Source organism: Lissotriton vulgaris, unplaced genomic scaffold (assembly GCF_964263255.1).
Source record: "Lissotriton vulgaris unplaced genomic scaffold, aLisVul1.2 SCAFFOLD_453, whole genome shotgun sequence".
NCBI lineage: Eukaryota > Metazoa > Chordata > Amphibia > Caudata > Salamandridae > Lissotriton > Lissotriton vulgaris.
In genome coordinates this window covers 1091818-1112724 of record NW_028254176.1, presented here as the reverse complement: position 1 = coordinate 1112724, position 20907 = coordinate 1091818, and the positions used below count along the sequence as shown (strand labels likewise).

The 20907-nt window shown below is 49.4% G+C and overlaps 1 protein-coding gene across 1 annotated transcript in view; it reads left to right on the top strand.

The window, feature by feature from the left end:
• Positions 1-5554: 5554 nt before the first annotated feature.
• LOC147659653 (tetraspanin-4-like) overlaps positions 5555-20907 on the top strand; it is a 425072-nt gene continuing 409719 nt past the window's right edge. The window contains exon 1 of the mRNA XM_086951575.1: positions 5555-5605. Within this exon, the coding sequence (XP_086807701.1) occupies positions 5555-5605 (51 nt within the window). The remainder of the gene's footprint in view (positions 5606-20907) is intronic.

Below are 20907 nucleotides of genomic sequence, written 5' to 3'. Positions count from 1 at the left end.
ACCGGTACATCTTCCGCTTTTGCATAGCTGCCGTGCCCACAAACCGCAGGTCATTCTGTGGCCGCTCTTGACCCTTGAAGTTTAATCCAGGGCCATTTCCCGTTTGCTCAGAGCTGTTGCTCCTTCAGTCACTGTGCCCTCAAGTCATTCTGTAGCCGTACAGGACTCCTGTAATAACAATGAACAGTCCGGTTACCATGCACCCCCCCACCTCCATTACAACCCACGCAGCCTCAGCCTGTCCACCTCAACTTCCATTCAATACTGCACCCCCATTGCGTGCCTTCCACTGCTCACACCTCGCCCTTCGCATCCAGAGCAAACAAAAAACCTCCACTCTCTCCCTCAAAACCACGCCTTCTCTCACAAATTATCTGCGCAACATTGACAAATTAAGAACACTGTATCATTTGCTGCGCGATTTCCCCGACGGAGGGCAGGCTGCCGTGGACCCCCCTACTGCTTCTGACCAGCGTTCGGAGGCCGTTGTGTGCCCCACTGGCATCACGCCTTCCAGCCGGGCTCAAATACCGGCTCTGGTTCCCCCCCACCTGGTTGGTCCAACCAGGTGGGCCCAAGCACCACCGGGCCTCTTGCCGTGCTGGCAGTCCCTAACTCTGCCCATGGACACCCCCACAAAGCGCCACCCGCATGCCCCCAACGGCATACCAGCAACCCCCCCCCCCCACCTCTCTTAAAGGCTGTAAACCCCCGAAATGCCTGCAACAGCCCTGGGAACCAAAGAAATGCTACTGGGTCCGAAAATTGCCTGGCCATGACCCGTCCCTGCTGCTGTAAAGGGTAGAGTTGCAGGGGGGGGGGGGCTACTGCGAGCTCCGAGTCCTACCGCAGGTGCTCCAATCCCTACACGGTACCCCATATAAAAGTATGCTCACTGCGATACATGTGCCCTATCGGCTGAAATGGTGATTCCTCCGAAACAAGAGGGAGGCCTAAACCCCCCCCTACAAGTCCATATGCCACACCCGGGGTGTCCCACAATGGCCCAAGGGGCCCGCAATGCCTGCAGCGCAGAACAGCCCACCCCTCCCACAACCCCAGGAGACCGCTCAGCCTGCACTCCCGCCTCCCTCCGCGCGTGCGATGGTGACATCCCAAGCAGCCTGAAACGCGGCAGTGAGCGGGCGCCTGAACAGGGAGCCCAGCCCGCCCCCTCTCCCCTGAACATGAACCTCACCCCTACCTGCCACAGCTGACTTCCGGTGGTGTCCCATCAAAGCCACCATGCCGCAGCACAAAGTCATCCAGGCCTGTGCATGTAGCACACGCCTGGCTGCGATCGCTCTTCCCGGCCCGCTCGGTCACACAGGCACCTCACGTTGGATGTCACCAGGGGACCCGAAAACGTAGACACTCGGCCTAGCCCTGCCCAAAAGGAAGTACCGATGAAAGGAACAAATCCCCGCCGATTGACAAATCGGCTGCCTATCGCTAATTCAATGTCCCTAACAAACTTTCTGTCCTTAACAAACTTTCTACATCCTCCTGGTGATGCTCAGGTGTCAGGAATAGGCCGGATCTTCCTCTCCTGACACTTTATATGCCCTCCCAATCCCACCCCTTCCTTTAAACCTCTAATCCCACCACCCACCTTGTCCTTCCGCCATTGCGCGAATACCCCGGGGGAAGACTGGTCTGCGACCTTCACTTCCCCCAGGGGCCGCATTGTGCAGCCTTTGTTGAGCAATTAATGCTCTGCTCTGTATCAGCGGTGAACATCGCAGCCCCTGGGACGGCACTGGAGGAGCGCGGCTCCGGGCTCGCCTCTCTCCTCTCTCTGTAATCCGCCTGCCCAGCCGCCAGCTCATCTCTTTATAAACCGATCTCACGCCCGGATCAGCACTCTCGCCGACACTTCTGAGGCGGGAACTGCTTCCGCCTCCCTCAGTCTTCTCTATCGAAGTGTCTGTAAACCGCCACAGGGCATTTCATTGATCAGGGCTCAGCGCGCTGGCATTCGAGGTGATAATGTACAGGGGCACGTCAGAGAAGGGACGGATGTTTGCCCAGACCATGCAGTGGGCATGACTAGGGAAACGGCCTAGCACCTTCCTCAAAGCCAGAAACCCATAGCGAAGGCATGGTGTGTGCTATAGCGCAGGGAGAGGGGGTCTTTGCTCTGCTTCCTGGCCTTTGTGCACACAATGGTGCACTGAGAAGCTCCTTGCAGGGCCACTGCTGGGCCTTACGGCTGCATCTGTTTTTAGGTACATTCTGTGGTGCATGGAGGGGTCGGTTACACTCTCCTTGCTGGGAGCTGTGCTGTTTCCACTCCTTGGAGGGTATTGAAACAGATCCTAACTGCATTCCTGCTGGCTGAATATTGCCTCCATGTCTTCCCATTGTGGGTGATGCAGGAGTCACATACATGGGCCCTGCCGGATGTTTGGTTGATTGCGCCCACACTGTTGTGCCCAGAGGAGTCTTTACTGTGTCACAAACGGGTGTTGTGTTGCTGTGGGGGGTGGAGGAGTCACACTTCATCACTGCTGGGTGGTTGGCTACCTCCATGCCTAGATTTGGGCTGTGCTTGATAGCTGAGCCTCTGGTTGGCTGCTTTCACCTCCTGGTATCATAGCTCCATGTATGTGGCAGTGCGTGATCATGCCACTTCCGGGGCTTTGCCTCTTCTACACTTTGTTGCACACTGCGGTGCACTAAGGAATCCCTTACAGAGTCACTATTAAGTGTCTGAACTGCTTTCATGCCTTGCTGCACATTGTACTGCAGCGAGGAATCAATGACTGTTTCACTGTTGGGTAGCTGGTTCCTCACACACCTTGCTGCCCACTGTGCCATGGCTGGGTGTGTGGCTGCTTTCATACCTCGGTGCCCTCTGTGGTGCGATGAGTAGTGACCTACGGGATCAGAGAGCCAACCTACAGTCTCTTCCCTAAAAATCCTATTCTTTTAGGGGTTTCCACCTTTTTGCGAGTGCAGTACAATGCAGCACACATGCCAAGTGGGAAAAACCAAGAGAGACGGAAGCGTTTCTCCTCGTTGTGCCTGCCTCAAAGAGGCGCAGGATTTTGGCACAAATTTCTGTCTACAATTCTTTGTTGGCATTTGGCTTCTTCCGCGCCTTGATGCACTGCAGTGCCTGGTGGTCTCTTTTCCTTGCTATGCTATATATAGTGTGGTGACGTTACATGGTGGGGTCGTAACACGCAGACCCACACCCACTGTGATGCTGAGGGCAACCCTCTCAGTAGAGGCATTCCACCCAGCGGGTCAACAGCCATTGGCCACTAGCGTAGCCGTAGCCCTGGAGCTAGCAGGAAAAAAAGGACCCTCTTGACTGCTGTCAGGTTAGTAAGTTTCAGAAATTATCAGGACTCGATGGACTCCCCAGGGCTATTGGCCCCGGTGGCACTGCACTTGCTGCACCAATGGCAGATATGCCTCTGGCCAGGACCCCGCTGTCAGCAACACTAATGTCCCAAGATGCGGCTAGTAGGTCAGGGGTTTTCTTACTTTAGAACGGAGGCTCTTTGGGCAGTGCTACCTTTAGGGGTGTGAAGTTGGTGTTTGTTGGCTGGAAGCTCAGGGTTAGTGCACATATTTTACGCCCATGACCCATCATCCGTCCTTAAGGGGCAAAAGACATTGTATCTTGGATGCTTTCAGTCACTACTGTGGAGAAGCGTGGCTCAATGGTTAGAGCGGCAGACCCTGATGCAGAGGTCTGGCCGGGACCAGGGTTCAATTCCCGCCTCAGCGGCTCTTGGACTCAATCTACCTGGACCTGATAATTCTCGCATCGGTGCCTAGTCTAATCATGGGTCCCACTCTGTGACTGGGCAATAGCTTGCTTAATCTCCACAACAGCCCCAGCAGCGCTTGGATGCCTTGGGGGTGCCCAGGAGTGGACATCTCACAGGAAAGCCAGGAAGGGTTCCACAGCGGTATGAATACAGCACTACGAGACCTCTGGGTAGAAGGCGCTTTATAAATACACACACACACACACACACACACACACTTACACTACTGAAACTGAAGAAGTCTCCTTTAGTGTTCCCTGCAGCATGACCCCAGCAGCAAAGGCCAGGCCTCTTTCATGTGATGTGGAGTCCCCAGAAGGTGAGTGTGTGGGAAAAAAGCTGCTGGGATTAATGACTGGGGTGGGGGGGTCTCAGGGCCGCCCAGTCGGAATCTCGTCAACTTCCTGGGGCCGTTTCTGGGCACTTTCATCCTGGAGCTGTTGGACAACCACTTTATATTGACACCTGGTTGGAAAGTTTGGACTAGGCAGGCTGCTCTTCCCAGATCGAGGGTCCATGGATGGATCACCCAGTTTCCACGGCTTGGTGCACACTGAACCATGGGGAGGCACAGCCATGCCCTTTCAAGTGGGCACCTGAAAGATAGGCGTGAGTGCTGGAGTGAATGAACGAATTAAACTTTTTATTGTGTAATTACTTAAAATCACTTCAATATTCCAAGTAGTGCAATCACATGTATCTCCGTCAAAACAAAAGAAACACTAATTTTCAAACCTGCAGTTATCAGTTATACACAATTCATAGTATTAGGACAAACAGTTATAAAACCAGTTAAAAAAACTAATTGGGGCAGTTCATTATGCCTATCCTGAGCCCCGGAGTGGGCGTGTTCTGAGCAGGGTCTCCGGACACTTTGATGCCTGCAGGCTGCATTCCCACAACTGTAATGCATCATATAATTGTCAGCTCCCTCTGTCATGCATATAGTGTCCAATAAGGTGTTCCTGACGGCAGCACGTCATTATGTGACGCAAGCGATCATCGAGGAAACAACTTCGAAGCGTCACACCCAATTACACTTTAGAAACCGAAAATCAACGCAAAGCTCCTATTTCAATCCGAGAACCAACATCTGGGCATGGAGCCGGAAGAGAATGGACCAGTCCCGGCCTAGTACAGAGCCCGGTCTCACCGGGTTTCCTTGGCGCCCAGAGAGGAAGAACGCTGCTGCAGCGTCTGAAAGATCTTTAATTTGGAAGAGGGTCCGAGGACAGGGCTCTGCAGAGGCGACTCTCTCCGTAGAGAGGACACGGGGCCGTTTGCTTTCTCCACCGGGCTATTTTCTTGAGGGTTCTCTCCGGGGAAGCGAGAGTCTGCACCCAGAGCCGGTCGGTCTAACTCAGCCGTTCATCCTTCTGAGGTAAATCGCATGAGTGTCGCGTCTGGTATTTTTTTATTTTTATTGTATGCGTTTTTATATAGCGCGGACTTTACCCGAAGGTGTCAGTGCGCTTCACAATAGGAACAGTAGTGAAACATGAAGAAAAATTGCAAGTCAGCAAGTTACAAAAACAAATGTTCCGTTACATAAGGCAATAGTGACAATTGTGCATGTTACAAAGGAGTACACAATACAAGTAGAAGTATAATACTGCAATAAATGGTAGACCCTCAAACCACAAGTACACATTGGGAAGGCACTTCTATAGTCATGTAGAACAGAGTTTCCTATAATGAAAGGACTTTCTTCAGATAATTTACAACGCTACAAGGACAAAACAGGGTGACAAGCGAGCTGAATACAAAACATGCGGCCTGGTGTTGATATAGACGTACGGGATGGGCCCCTGCGGCGTGAGGTAAGAAAGGCGCAGTTGTCCTCATGAACAATGCGCCCTTTGCTGTCCAAAGGAGATCTGCGCTGCGCAGATCTTATCCAGCAGACTGGAGGCACCCCGCGCACATCCTGGAGGACAATGCGGCGCGATCTGTCGAGCACGCCGCCCGGTGATAAGGTGGCGGGAGAGGGGCGGCTCTGAGAGCAAACAGAGCCTTTCCCGCCAGAGGAGGCTGAGGGAGATATCGAGCCGCGGCACCAGCCTATCGCCGGCTGCATCCGCCTCGGCGTGGAGTGTCAGCCTGCTTATTAGGCTGTGATTATTGCCATTCTTCTGCTATTGATCCGCGGGTCGATGCTGCCCGACACAGAGCACTCACTCCCCCTTACCCCTGCTCTCCCCTCCTTACCCCTGCTCTTCCCTCCTCCAGGCCTCACCAGAGCGCACACCACTGTATGAACCTTCACTTTCAGCGTGTCGTCACGCTTGGTGCGATACACCAGGGTGGAAACACACTGCTATATCTTGGTATACATTGAGTGTTTTCTGTACCCTTCGTAAACAGGGCAACAGCTTAACCGAGAGAGCCGAACTAAGGTCCCTTCCCTACAACACCTATGCTTTAAGGCTTTTTCACCTATGTATTTGTGCTGTAGAATGCAGCACACATGCAACATGGGAAAAACGAGGAGAAATGAAAAAATTTCTCCTTGTTGCGTCTGCCTTGAGGAGGCGCAGGATTTAGCCGCACACCGCTGTCGACAGTTCTTTGTAGATATGGATTTGTGTCAAAACCCTAGGGCGGTTGCATGGGAATGGCCATGCACTACCCATGGTCACCCCTTTCATGCAAAATAATGCAAAGCGAAGGAGTACGGGTGGAGGAGGAGAGAGCGCAGGGAGGGATTGGTTAATAATAATAAATAAAAAACCTTACCTGGTGCCGCCGACCGCGTCGCTTCACTCCTGCTGGCCTCTTCCTGGTCCCAGTAGGCTTGTGGACAGTCTCCCATCAAATCCCTGTGTTGCAGAGCAGCGTGGGGATTGGCCTCAGCAGGCAGGAAAGACACTCCGCTCGGTTCAAGGAGTCTTTGGGGTTTCTCCAGCCTGGCTGCTCTCTGCAGCTGGGCTGAAGAAACACAAGTGCGCACATGTGTTTTGGTCAGCTTGAGATGGCCGGCCAAACAGGTATGCATAGTTAGGGAGTGCACAACCACTCCTCCTCCCCCTCCCATGCCCCTCCATGCACAAGCTGGTTCAGAGCTGGCAAACGAAAAATAAAACAATGCTCTTAGTTTGCTGGTTCTGCACCAGGCAGGGAGGCGATGCTCCTCCGACATTGCGGAGGCGCCACCACTGTAGTGAAGAGAGGGAAAGTACAATTGGCCACAGCTCTGGCAGGGGATCTGTAAGACAACATAGAGTTCCTATACGTTGTACATTAAGGGGCTTATTTATGTAATCCCTCCGTCACTTTTGCACCATGTAAAGTGGTACATGCATGACGAAGGGCTCTCATAAAGATTTACGAAGCCACGCAAAGCCACCCTATGTGGCTTTGAGTGGCCTCCGAAATCATGTATAAGGCGTTAAAGTGTAAATCGCTGCATCGCCTTACTCTGCGCCCCGGAGGCCTTCCATGGGCGTTGCAGTGGGTTTTCAAGTGCAGCCCATGGAATCTGAGGCTGCCCCAGATTTACAAAGTGATGTAAACCTGGGGAAGTACCAAAACTCTACCCCTCCTGAGGTGAGGCGTAACGTGGAGAAATATGTTTATTTCGCCTCGGTTTTTCCTCTTTCCATGTGTGCTGCATTCTGCAGAGCATATATAAAGAGAACAGCGCCTCTTAGGACTGTTTTTGTGCAGGACTGTGCCCCTTCAATTCTGCCTGCAATTGAGGCACCCTTTTACCATGGTGCGCGGGGGGGGCCTACATTGGCACTAGGCTTCCAAAAGAGCGCTAGTACAGGCAGGAAGGACAGAATGCACTGTATCGCTTAAATATGATGCATCCCTGCCCTTGCACTTTGGCGAACGGCAACACAGCAAGGTGCCTTGCTTCGCTGCCCACCCCAAAATGCCATAAATGAGGCCACAAATAACCACAAACAGTATTAGAATTATAACAACACAAGTAAATAAACTCTTGAGAAGTGCACTATGAATAACTGTAATATTTTACCTCCAAAGGACAAAACATGGATTAAGCAACATTTGTACGTATGTGTTAACCCTGGTAAACAACAAGGAGCTAGCTTCCAGTATGTCAATCACTGAATACTCGGTGGAAGAAACCCCTGATTCTTGTGGTGGTGTGTAACGGCGCCCTATTCACAGATCATTCATGAAGACAAAGGACAGTGATAATGTTAATGTGCAGTGAAAGTGATTCAAGGATGGGGCTCACTGCGCCTGTGGGCACATTACCAGTGGGGTCTGCCAGTCCCCTGCAAAGATGATCTGCTGTTTCTTTCCTTAAACCTCTGTAGTGTTTGACCCGAAAGATTGTTTAGATATTGCCTGCAGAACTTGTGACTGAGGAAGGGGACAGCTAATGAGGCCAGCTGGCAAGGCAGTATTAAATTCCTCTAGTGTCTAGTATAAAGGAACAAAATGGGAATGTCATCATCATAAAAAAATGAGTTCACCGGGGAGAAAAATTAAAACTGAGGTAATTGTGTCTGCAGCAATGGAAATTGCATTATTGGAAAAGCAACTTCATTCGCCCACCATACATAATTACAAACATTTATTTTCAATCTCAAAAAATATATTGTTCACACTGCTTTGAGTTGGAGTATGTTGCGGCCTCTTGCTATCTCACGCATTCTCCCAACAGCCTTGATCAGGGGCGGCCTTAGGCATGTGCAAGCTGTGCACCTGTACAGGGCCGCCAAACCCCAGGGGCCGCCACAACAATATAAATCCTTAATATAATAATCCTCTGAGGATGGATACATATTTGCGTGGCGGCCCCTGGGAAGGATTTGGCGGCCTCCTGCTCTGTTCCACCTCCAAACACCCTGACCCCCCCCCCCCACCCTCTTCACTGGCCTCCGTGCCTGCGTTCCTCTTGGTTCCTGATTGGCTTCTTTTTTCCCTACCCACTGCTATCCCGCTGGTGCAGGCGTATATAACATTGCAAGCAAAATGAAGAGAATTTGAGTACACAAATCTGGTTATTCGAAACGAAAGAGAAAGGCGGCTCAGCAGGTTTTCGTAGCATCACAGGAAGCAGCAATCTGGCTCCTCCTCCTAAATGTTATTGTTCTGAGACGAATTCGGAAGGGTAGGAGCAGCCGTAGGTACTGGTCATCTAACGCCTTTTCTGGACGTTTTATTAAAACACCTTCCTGAGCTCTGGGGGGCTCCACCCGCCCCCCTCACCCCCCAGAACCACTCTTCCCGGCCCCCTCCCTACTCTCCCTGCCCAGGGCCACCATGAGCCTAGAGCCACCCCTGCCTCGATGTTCCATGCTGCTAAGCCAGTGAGTGAGGTAATTGTATGGGGGTAAAGTTGAGAGTGTTTGTGCTTTGATGAGTGGACGGTTGGAGTGAGAAGGGCTGAGCAGCAGGATACTGCTCCCGGTGGGCTTTATCTTCAACCTACAACAAAGCTAATAAACATACACCTTTAAAACCTACAAGGATCCATCTTCATAGTAACTTTATTGTAACAGAGTATATTCTAAAAAACTCTGTGGATCTTATGATCGGAATCATACAACATTTATTATGCTTATGATATGTGTTTGAAATATGAAAAGATTCTTCTTTCACAATTGTTGAGGAAAATAAAGCCTTTGTGTCATTTGAAAGAGGAGTGTGAACGCACATGAATTGTCTGTTATACACCGAGGTATTTCATATAGTAATAGAAGAAGACTGCATAACTCAACTTGCAGTTTTAGGGCCAGATGTACGACCCTAAATTGCGGTCACAAATGGGCAATTGGCCCGTTTGTGACCACAATTTAGGGCAAGGCCATGTACAAACCTCATTTTGGGAATCGGTAAATTTTATCGATTCGCCAAAAGAGGTTTACGGCTCGCTATTAGGAAGGGGCGTGCCAAGGGTGTCCCTTCCTAATAGCGGCTCGCGTTTGTATGTATGAATGTTTTGCGACCGCAATTGCGGCCGCAAAACACTTGTAAATTACCACCTACTTCAAGTAGGTGGTAAACCATTTGCAAACGGGGAGGGGTCCAAAAATATTTTTTAATAAAACAGCTTTATTTAAAAGCAGTCACAGACATGGTGGTCTGCTGACCTCAGCAGGCCACCATCCCTGGGAGTGCTAGCCATTCCTAATAGGGTCCCAAATTGCGCCTGCCTAATTAATATTAATGCAGCATGCTATCTGGGACCCCATTACAAGTCGCAAACAGTGTCTGAGACACTGTTGTACATCCCAATTTGCGACACGCAAATGCGACACAATTTGCGAGTCGCAAATGGGTGGGTCTTACATCTGGCCCTAAGTCTTTACTTTAGTTTTACTTCATTATTATGTTTATTAATTGATGTGGTGATCTTCTCTGGAGGGAGGATGACGTGTTTCGGGTGTATGAACGCAGGCCTCCTCAGGAGGGGACAAGGTAGTGTATGCACATTCCTAGAAGTGAAAAAATAAAATACCTGTATAGTATATTATCGACTATATATACATCAGCATGTTACACCAAATCCAGTCCTTCCACAACAGTTACCACTTGCACGTAAACCCCGACAGGGGTTCAAAGTGTCGACCAGGCACTTTGGTCTGACGGGGAAAGGTGTCAAGAGACAGCCCCTGCTAAACTTGCCCTTGATTCCGCATTGTGAATACTTCAATGAGCATACTTTCAGTCAGAACTGGCACACATTAGAGCCTGTTGTAGAACGGCCAGAACACCCTTAAGAAACCATTGTACCGGAAAGAAGTTCTGAAACTGGCACCACATTATACCTTCTGCTTCTCTGCAATACACTTAAAGACTCGTGACCTGGGAGTTGATTAAAACGTGTCTTTGATTAATAGAAAACTGGCTGGCTCTACAAACGAATGGAAATTTAGTAACTCAAGAGATAATTGAAGTGACAGAGAGCGTATGCTCACCAAATATAGAGTCCTACCTTAATTACCTTAAAGTGCTTGTAATAGGAGTAAGTCGGCTCAAGCTGGAATGCGCTACCAGAGCTGACGCATCGAGGTGTATGTTGTTAATTCATAATTTGGTATATGGGGAGGCACTCTGCCGTAGTGTATGGTGAAGGGAGCCCTGACGGCTGTCTGCAAATTGAAACAGAGACAATGTAAGCCAGGTGTCAATTCAGGGTGCATTGGTCAAAGTGCCCCCAGGGGAGTTAGAGGCCTACCGTTACATTGTTACACTGACAGAGGGTTGACCAAGTAGCGAGCTGCTGTGCATCGCGCGTATGGCCTACGTGGATGGTGCGGGGTTGGGGGGGCATATTAAGCAGGTGTGTACCACCAAAATGGAAGGGCAGGACCACACCCCTGAAGAAAGGCCTGACTCCTGGCTCCCGCAGAGGCTCATCTTAAAGAGGAGAGTTACGAGGAAACTGTACATAAATGGTGAAGCGAGCAGTACTGAGTGGACTGACAAGTTTGGGCAGTCCACTGAATTATTAATTCCAGTTGGTCTTGCCATGGTGCACAGATTTTTTTTTATGTGGCCATGCACAACAGATGATGGTCTCAAAATAGTTTTATAGTAAATATCTGTAAGTGGTGAACTGCAACCACAATATCAGAGAATCATTTGATGTTCCTGTTGTGTTCCTGGCTTCATATTTGCAATGATATATAAGCACCGTCCTTGTAGACATGTGATGCTCTGTAGTACAATGAATCTAAGCAATAAGCATACATACCTATACCGTGGCCGATGCAATAAATCCATACGCGTAATTACAAAAACATACACAGACGGACTTGTAGATCAATGCATTATCAATTGCAGTTTAAGTGCATTAACATGAGGTGGCTAATCTGTGACTGTCGTCATTAAATAAGGTTAATGCTTATGCAAGCCCTCCACAAAGTGCTGCAGGCCTACGAAGGAGCATTGTAACAAATGCTGTCTTAACGCATGGGATGCTTGGCAGTTGCCCGGGGCCCCACGAGCATAGGGACCCCATGCAGATCAGAATTTAACACACATTTTCCGTTAAACATTTTTATTCCTATGAGTGGTTGTGTAGGCAGGGCCCAGTGCACTGCTTTGCCGGGGGGGCCTATAATGCTGTTAAGACGGCCCTGATTGTAACACGCGTTCTCTCCATTAAAGTTTTGAGAGCGATCTGAGCTCACCACACGCAACTGCATAATGTAGTGTATTGTCTTTATATGGTGCTTGTTTTCTCTTTTTTTATGTGTTGTGGTAGTGCGCACATCAACTGCTCTTAATACCACATTTAAATATGCTCCCTTTATTTTTCACTGCTGTCCAGAAGATACCAGCCCTGACTTTGTCACTGTTAACCACATGACATTTCTGCCTACGTTTTCCACTCCTAGCCCCATGAAATGGGCTCCTTCGCTTTCCACAGCTGGGCGCATGATGCCAGCTCTTGTAGGTTCCACCGTTGTACCCGGGCTCTCAGAGATGAAAGGGGCATGTGACTGGTTCTACCTCTAGGTTTCACGCCTTCATGTCTATGCCTGGCGCCTGATGGACCGAGTGTCACTGCCCCAAGACCTAACAGCCGTAGTCCATAAGCGCCCAACAGAATGGCTCCTTTATGTCGGACACTCCTCAAGTGTGCACTATGTATGACTGTTCAATGGATCGCCAAATATGTTGTAGTATTAAGGTAATAGCCGATGTTCCAGGTAGGTTGAAGTTTATTTCATAAGGTGAAGGAGTAGCTTAACAACCACAACAGGTCCCAGCAGTCTCCGAGTCAGCATACAACTGACTCCCATAGAACCTCCCAACACAGAACACATAAGAACATTCCAACCCACACTATACATTCCAAAACCCACTTAATACAATGCAAAGGATACCACACCTTTATAACAGGATGCTTTTATATTGTGCTTATTAAATGGGCTATACATTTCTCTTCACTGTGCTTTTGTGTGTGGTGTAAGTTGTAAGGGTAAAATAAAGTTAGAACTTCACAGTATAACATTAAACCAGGAGAGACTGAAACAAATTCGCCACAATCAATTACGGGGGCTGACAGGAACAGAGAATAAGATTTATCTAGGAAAAATGCTAAAGTATTGTAATTCCTCCTTCAGACACAGCTTGATGAAGTGATTTTTAAGCCTGAAAGCTGGCAGATAACTGATTTCTCAGCCCAATAAAGGTATTGATTTGAGATTATAGACAATTGCCATTGGGCTTCAAAGTTAGTGGGAGGCCTTGCCATTTCACTGTTCTTTCATGGCAGCTTTGTATCACGCTGCACGACCCCAAGGGCAACTTCAGAGTGTGAACGGTCATTAATACTTGACAGAAAAAGAAAAAAAATGAGAACCTACGGGTTTTGGGGAATTTTGAATGACCTTCGCTAAGGTCATAAGTGTTCTGGAAAACAATGCGATGGTGTTTTTGTACCGATGTGCACCTGTGGCTTGAAAACTGAAGTTCTGGGGCTTATATCTCTCCTCAGATAGGACCGATAGGATAAAGAAAGAAAACGTGGACATTTATGAGAATCTTTCGCAAAGTAAAATCTTTTGACGAGGCAAAAGCAAAATGATGCACTTTACAGCACCACTTTCACACGAATTGTCCAAAAATCCAGAGAGGCTGAAAAAAACGGTAGAAGGAGCCTAATCATTTTGTGGTCGGCCTAACAAGTTTTAACACTTTCCCCTGTGGGGAGTTGGACCTTACCCCTCGTCACCCAGACATTATAAATTCCATATAATGGCTCATGAGCTATATGTAATGTAGCCTGTAAAATCTGAATATGCGATAAGTGTAACTGGGATGACTCGACCTGGAGCAAGTTAGTTGTGGCAGCAAGGTCTGGTGATAATAGGTTCTTTTGAAAAATGACTGCTCATTGGAACACACACTTCAAATCTTAGATTGAATGCTACCTGGACCCAGGAGCCTGTGTGAACTATTTTATTAAATCATAGGAAGATACACTCGATGAGCATTATCCTTCCTCCCACTCCCCACTAGAATGGGTCCCGACATGCTCTTATTTTTCCTTTGAAGAAATTAAGGCAACTATAGTTGCAGTTAAATTGGGCAAGGCCCCTGTTATGTTATGTTATGTTATGTTATGTTATGTTATGTTATGTTATGTTATGGTCATTTATTATGCGCACAGATGCTCCAGCAAAGGAGCGTCCTGGCGCCCGACAAGGTACCAACACAACACAACTTAAAGAAAGAATGCAAAAGGAGCAGATTTAAGAAAACAAAAAGGTCTTAACAGCCCTACGAAAAGAGAGCAAATCACCAAGGACACGTATCTCTGGGGGAAGAGAGTTCCACAAGACCGCAGCGCGTACACAAAATGAGCGGCCGCCAGCACGGCTACGCTTAAAACGGGGGACTACACCAAGTTCAAGGTCATAAGATCTTAAAGAGCGGACCGGAGTGTAGGGAGACAGAAGATTCAGAAGAATCAGGGCAGGAGAGCCCTTGAGGATTTTGTAAGACACACAGAGTGCTTTAAATTGGATCCTCTGCTTGATCGGCAGCCAATGGAGAGAACGCAAGGTGTTGACAACAGAACAGAACCTGGGAAGACCCGCGACTGCTCTGGCGGCCGCATTCTGCACGCGTTGAAGGCGGGTGATTTCGGCCTGATTTAGCCCCACCAAAAGGGAACTGGCATAATCAAGCCGAGAAATCACCGTTGCTTGCACTACAAGTTGCCTGGTTGCTGCGTCAAAAATTTTTAGCACAGGTTTTAAGCCGCGCAGAATGCCAAAACAACAGGCTGCAATGCGCTTTGTGTGGCAGACAAAGCTGAGGGATTTTTTATCTCCAACACCGGTGCCGGCGTAGGACCCAGTTCCGATGGCCACCACATATCGCCTCAGAGTTCCGTTTGCTTGCCGAAGATCATAATTTCTGTCTTTTTTGCGTTCAACTGGAGACAGTTGGAAGTCATCCAGCTGGCGACCGCCCGAAGTCCATTCTGGAATCTAGGGGCATCCACATCCGGGTCCCCACTGAGCGTGACCGCTAGCTGAGTGTCGTCAGCGTATGACACCATGGTCATACCACAACGCTTGACGACCTCAGCCAGCGGTCTCACGTAAAGATAGAATAACGTGGGGCTCAGCGAGGAACCGTGCGGGACCCCAAGATCCAGAGCTGGACAAAATCCTAGGAGAATTATTCTGCCATGATCTCTCTGTATGGATCCCATAAATGAATAGATTAAGTAATGCCAAAGCTTCATGTGCTCTGATACCCGACAGAGATAAGGTGCAGAGATAATTCCGATCTACAAAAAGAGAGACTGTACGAACCCAGGCAACTATAGACCCGCAAGCCTTTTGGACACCCTACAGTACGTCTATGCGAGACAGATACTAAATAAACGTAATAATTGGATTAATGACACAAAACTTCTGACTCCTTTTCAGGCTGGGTTCAGATCCAAATTAAGCACCATAGACCAAGTCATGCTGCTTCTCCTTATTACAGCGAAGTACACCAAGTTGTGAGATGATCACTTGTATATAGCCTTCGTAGATCTCAGGGCAGCCTTCGATCTAGTCTCTGGGAGTTTGCTGTGGGCAACACTTAAGACTATGGGGCTCCCCGGAGGTCTTCTTAGCCAATTAATAAGATTACACAAAAATAATTACTCCCAAGTCTGATGGGGACTTAGGGGCAATCGACAGATCGCGTTCCTATACGTAGAGGGGTGTGAAAGGGGTGCCTGTTGGCCACCCTCTCTTTTCCCTCTACGTAAACGACATTAGAGGGGTTCTTCTAGAAGGATATATAGATGCTCCCAAATTAGAAGGTGTCTATGCCCCTGCTCTTTTTTTGCAGACAACACTCTTCTAATCTCCCAGACCCCTCAGGGTCTGCAGCAACTATTGAATAATTTACAAAAAATTGTGTATCCAAGGATCTGGAGTTCAATGTTACAAAGTCAACATTAATAGTAATTAGGCCCTACAAATCTTTTACGTTTTTTCACTGGGTTGTGAATTGAAGGTTTGACATTATATAGTGTATGATTCAATTTGCACTCTCACTGATCTGACCACATTTAACTTCTGTTGCAAGCAACATCATCAGCTTTCAAAGCATCCAAATCAGAAGCAACAGATGGCAAAGGAAATTGGTAGCACTGACTTGCAGAGCAGTGACTAGGGAAGACCCTGTTTTATTTTCTAATTAATCAAAGTTCCCTCCATGCCTTGTAGTTAATGCCACTCGTTAGTGTGCCAAGTGCTTGCGCTGTGTTGGCATTAGCGCGGTGCTGGCTCGCCTTTGGATGCCTCCCCCTGCGGTACTTGTCTTCATTAATGGTAAAACAAGAGTGGACCGTCCTTCCCCCTGGGGTTTTTCCCACTCCCCCGAGCGCCTGGGCTGAGTGCAGCGGCTGCAGCGCAGGCAGCCAGTGTGAGGTGCCCCGGCGGCGCTGCTGATGGAGAGGGCGCTCTTCTGATTACAGCCACACTGCGGCCGGATTACATTGTCTCTTCCAAGCCCTAATTAGAACAGAAAGTTTGCCCCGCGGCGACCCGCACAAACCAAATAAAGTTAGATAAGAGGGAGGGCAATGAAAGTGAGTTTGTAATTGAAGAAAGGGCAGATTGGGGGGTCGGGGAGAAAGCCAAGAAAGGAGGAAAGGATTTGATGCAGGGGAAAGGAGAGGCACTACGAATTTAAGAATAGAAGCCCTAATAACAACATAAGAATAAAGACAGAGGAAGAGTCGAAGAATGGAGCATACAATAAAAGGATCACAGGTAAAAGAAACATGGGATAAAAGAAACAAAAGACGAAGGCACACGGGACAAAAGGGGAGGGTTAATGGAGGGAGGCCAGGGCAATGGAACCCGTATACTAAGAGCAGACGGAAAGGAGGTAAGAAAGAGAGTAAACTGAAGACAGGCAGAAAAGACCAATTGAAAGAATGAAAATTAAAGATGCAAAGGGGAAGAGAGTAGGTGTACAAAGGAGAGAATTGGAGAGTTAGAAAATACTGACTGGGAAAAGACAAAAACAGAGGTGAAGTTGGGTAGATCGATAGTGAGAAGAACAAATTCAATTAAAAAATATCAGTTGGGGCAATAATAAAGCAGAGAAAGGAGCACGGGCAGGTAGTATGATAAAGGAGCAGCACATGTCACTGTTCTGATCATGTTCTACAGCATCTGGCAAAGCACGGTAACAAATGCATCCCTGGTCCAGGGGCGAGGACGCACCGGCCTGAAAAAATAATCCAGTTCAGGAGCGGGTTTGTTGTGAAATGCATTAATAAGGAATGGAGGGGCCTGATCCAGAAAGTGGTGAATCACACATCGCAATTCGTAAAGTCACAGTGTGTCCAACTTCAAAATACCTTTTTACAATTTACTAAACTCCTTTAGCAATGTGGAAAAGCCTTTCTAAATCGTAAAAGAGTGTTTTCGTAAATTTAGTTTGCAATTAGGAAGGGGTGTGAAAGCTCGCTCCTGAGTGTGTGGGGTGTAGGGTCTAAAGGACCACTGCCTGCTCCCCCCATGTCTTCCCAAAGTGGTAAACATTTTTTTAAAGCAACATCTATTCCTTTAAGAAAAATGGGCAGATTTACAAAAACAATCCCTGTTTCAGAATGCAAACGCAGGGATGGTGGTCTTCTGTCACTTGCAGGTCACAAGCCCTCTGTTCGCAGCCAATCACATGTGGTGGCAGAGATATAACTGATAAATATTTATTAAGCAGCTGATTTTACAACCGTCTGCAAATGAGAATGTCGTGATGCATAAAATGTCACATTCAAAAATCACATGCAGGCCACAAAAAGTCAGTGCGCAGTTAGCACCCAGTCAGCGGCGTCTCCTCCGCTAAGCGTTGCCCCCTTCCAGAAGGCAAAAGGCAAGGCAAAATAAAACAATAATAAACAGTCGTTTATTATTGTTTTATTTTGTGTCCTGGGGTCTTGGTGGTGGGGCTGGGAGGATAACAGACATCCACGGGGAATGGTATGCACTCTTATCAGTGTGCATGACTGTTAGGCCGGCCATACACACAAGATGATGGACGGAATGTTGCACAATGGCAAAACATTCACCCCCAGTCACAGATCTGGGTTTAATCCATCGTTATTTTTCTCACCAAGCCACCCCAGTTCAGGCATGGCCATATGCAAATCAGTCTTGACCCTGTGCCTCATGGAAACAGTCCAGCCTGAACTGCCAAGCCATGTCTTCCCAGGACCGGAATCAAGCATCCTAGGACCGGTTTCTGGCTATCAGCCGTCTTCAGCCAGGATAGATTGACTCCAGTGGCTTAGTGAACACGGGACCCACGTCTGGGCATACCCTTCCCACATAGGGTGAACAGCAAAACACACAAGATGATGGACGGAATGTTGCACAATGGCAAAACATTCACCCCCAGTCACAGATCTGGGTTTAATCCATCGTTATATTGCTCGCCAAGCCACCCCAGTTCAGACATGGTCATATGCAAATCAGTCTTGACCCTGTGCCTCTTGGGAACAGCCTAGCCCGAACTGCCTAGCCATGTCTTCCCTGGACCGGAATCAAGCATCCTAGGACCGGTTTCTGGCTATCAGCCATCTTCAGTCAGGATAGCTTGACTCCAGTGGCTGTTGTTTAGGTCGAGCCTTTACCATTCCGCAGGAATGGGAAATGGGGAGAATTCAAGTCGGCTATTTTCTCTTCAAACCAAAGGGCTTTCAGCCGCGGTTTTCTTGCAGTGCCCGTGAACCACGTGATAACATGCACGCGCATTCAGGGCCAGCCAGCCCAGCACATCAAAGGGCTTCTCCTCCCCTAATTATTCATGGCCGGCCGCAGGCCGGCCGTACTTTCAGTTTCCCCAGAACGGCTAATTAGGGGAGGAGAAGCCCTTTGATGTGCTTCACACCAATGCGCCTCAGTCATTCCTCTTCTTTGTATTTGCTTCCAGACTCCGATCTGCTCATGTGCACAAGACGCTTTACACATTACACTCATCTGCCTGAAGTGGGAGTTTTAAACAAGCAAAGCTGGTCCTTCTGTACTTGCAGTTTCACTTCTAATGTGTGTTGTTATTTATCATGATTTTTAGCTGAGGTGTATCACGCTTGTTCATGAGTTTGATCTCTTCATACTGTCAAATGTTTTCTAAGTTGTTTTTGATTGTCTTACCACTGGAGGTCTCCCTGTGCTACATTTAGCCTCTGACACATGCAACGCCACTCAACCACGCAACGCCACTCAACCACGCAACACCACTCAACCACGCAACACCACGCAACTACGCAACGCCACACAACTACGCAACGCCACGCAACTACGCAACGCCACGCAACTACGCAACTACGCAACGCCACTCAACTACGCAACGCCACTCAACTACGCAACGCCACTCAACTACGCAACGCCACTCAACTACGCAACGCCGCTCAACTACGCAACACCGCGCAACTACGCAACGCCGCAATGCCGCGCAACTACGCAACGCCACTCACACATGCAACGCCACTCACACATGCAACGCCACTCACACATGCAACGCCACTCACACATGCAACGCCACTCACACATGCAACGCCACTCAACTACGCAACGCCACTCAACTACACAACGCCACTCAACTACGCAACGCCACTCAACTACGCAACGCCACTCAACTACGCAACGCCACTCAACTACGCAACACCACTCAACTACGCAACACCACTCAACTACGCAACACCACTCAACTACGCAACGCTGCGCAACGCCACGCAACTACGCAACGCCACGCAACTACGCAACGCCACGCAACTACGCAACGCCACGCAACTACGCAACGCCACGCAACTACGCAACGCCACGCAACTACGCAACGCCACGCAACTACGCAACGCCACGCAACAACGCAACGCCACGCAACAACGCAACGCCACGCAACAACGCAACGCCACGCAACAACGCAACGCCACGCAACAACGCAACGCCACGCAACAACGCAACGCCACGCAACAACGCAACGCCACGCAACTACGCAACGCCACGCAACTACGCAACGCCACTCAACTACGCAACGCCACTCAACTACGCCACGCCACTCAACTACGCCACGCCACTCAACTACGCCACGCCACTCAACTACGCCACGCCACTCAACTACGCCACTCAACTATGCCACGCCACTCAACTATGCCACGCCACTCAACTATGCCACGCCACTCAACTATGCCACGCCACTCAACTATGCCACGCCACTCAACTATGCCACGCCGCTCAACTATGCAACGCCGCTCAACTACGCAACGCCGCTCAACTACGCAACGCCGCTCAACTACGCAACGCCGCTCAACTACGCAACGCTGCGCAACGCCACGCAACTACGCAACGCCACGCAACTACGCAACGCCACGCAACTACGCAACGCCACGCAACTACGCAACGCCACGCAACTACGCAACGCCACGCAACTACGCAACGCCACGCAACTACGCAACGCCACGCAACTACGCAACGCCACGCAACAACGCAACGCCACGCAACAACGCAACGCCACGCAACAACGCAACGCCACGCAACAACGCAACGCCACGCAACAACGCAACGCCACTCAACTACGCAACGCCACGCAACAACGCAACGCCACTCAACTACGCAACGCCACTCAACTACGCCACGCCACTCAACTACGCCACGCCACTCAACTACGCCACGCCACTCAACTACGCCACGCCACTCAACTACGCCACGCCACTCAACTACGCCACGCCACTCAACTACGCCACGCCACTCAACTACGCCACGCCACTCAACTATGCCACGCCACTCAACTATGCCACGCCACTCAACTATGCCACGCCACTCAACTATGCCACGCCACTCAACTATGCCACGCCGCTCAACTATGCCACGCCGCTCAACTATGCCACGCCGCTCAACTACGCAACGCCGCTCAACTACGCCACGCCGCTCAACTACGCAACGCCGCTCAACTACGCAACGCCGCTCAACTACGCAACGCCGCTCAACTACGCAACGCCGCTCAACTACGCAACGCCGCTCAACTACGCAACGCCGCTCAACTACGCAACGCCGCTCAACTACGCAACACCGCTCAACAACGCAACGCCGCTCAACAACGCAACGCCGCTCAACAACGCAACGCCGCTCAACTACGCAACGCCGCTCAACAACGCAACGCCGCT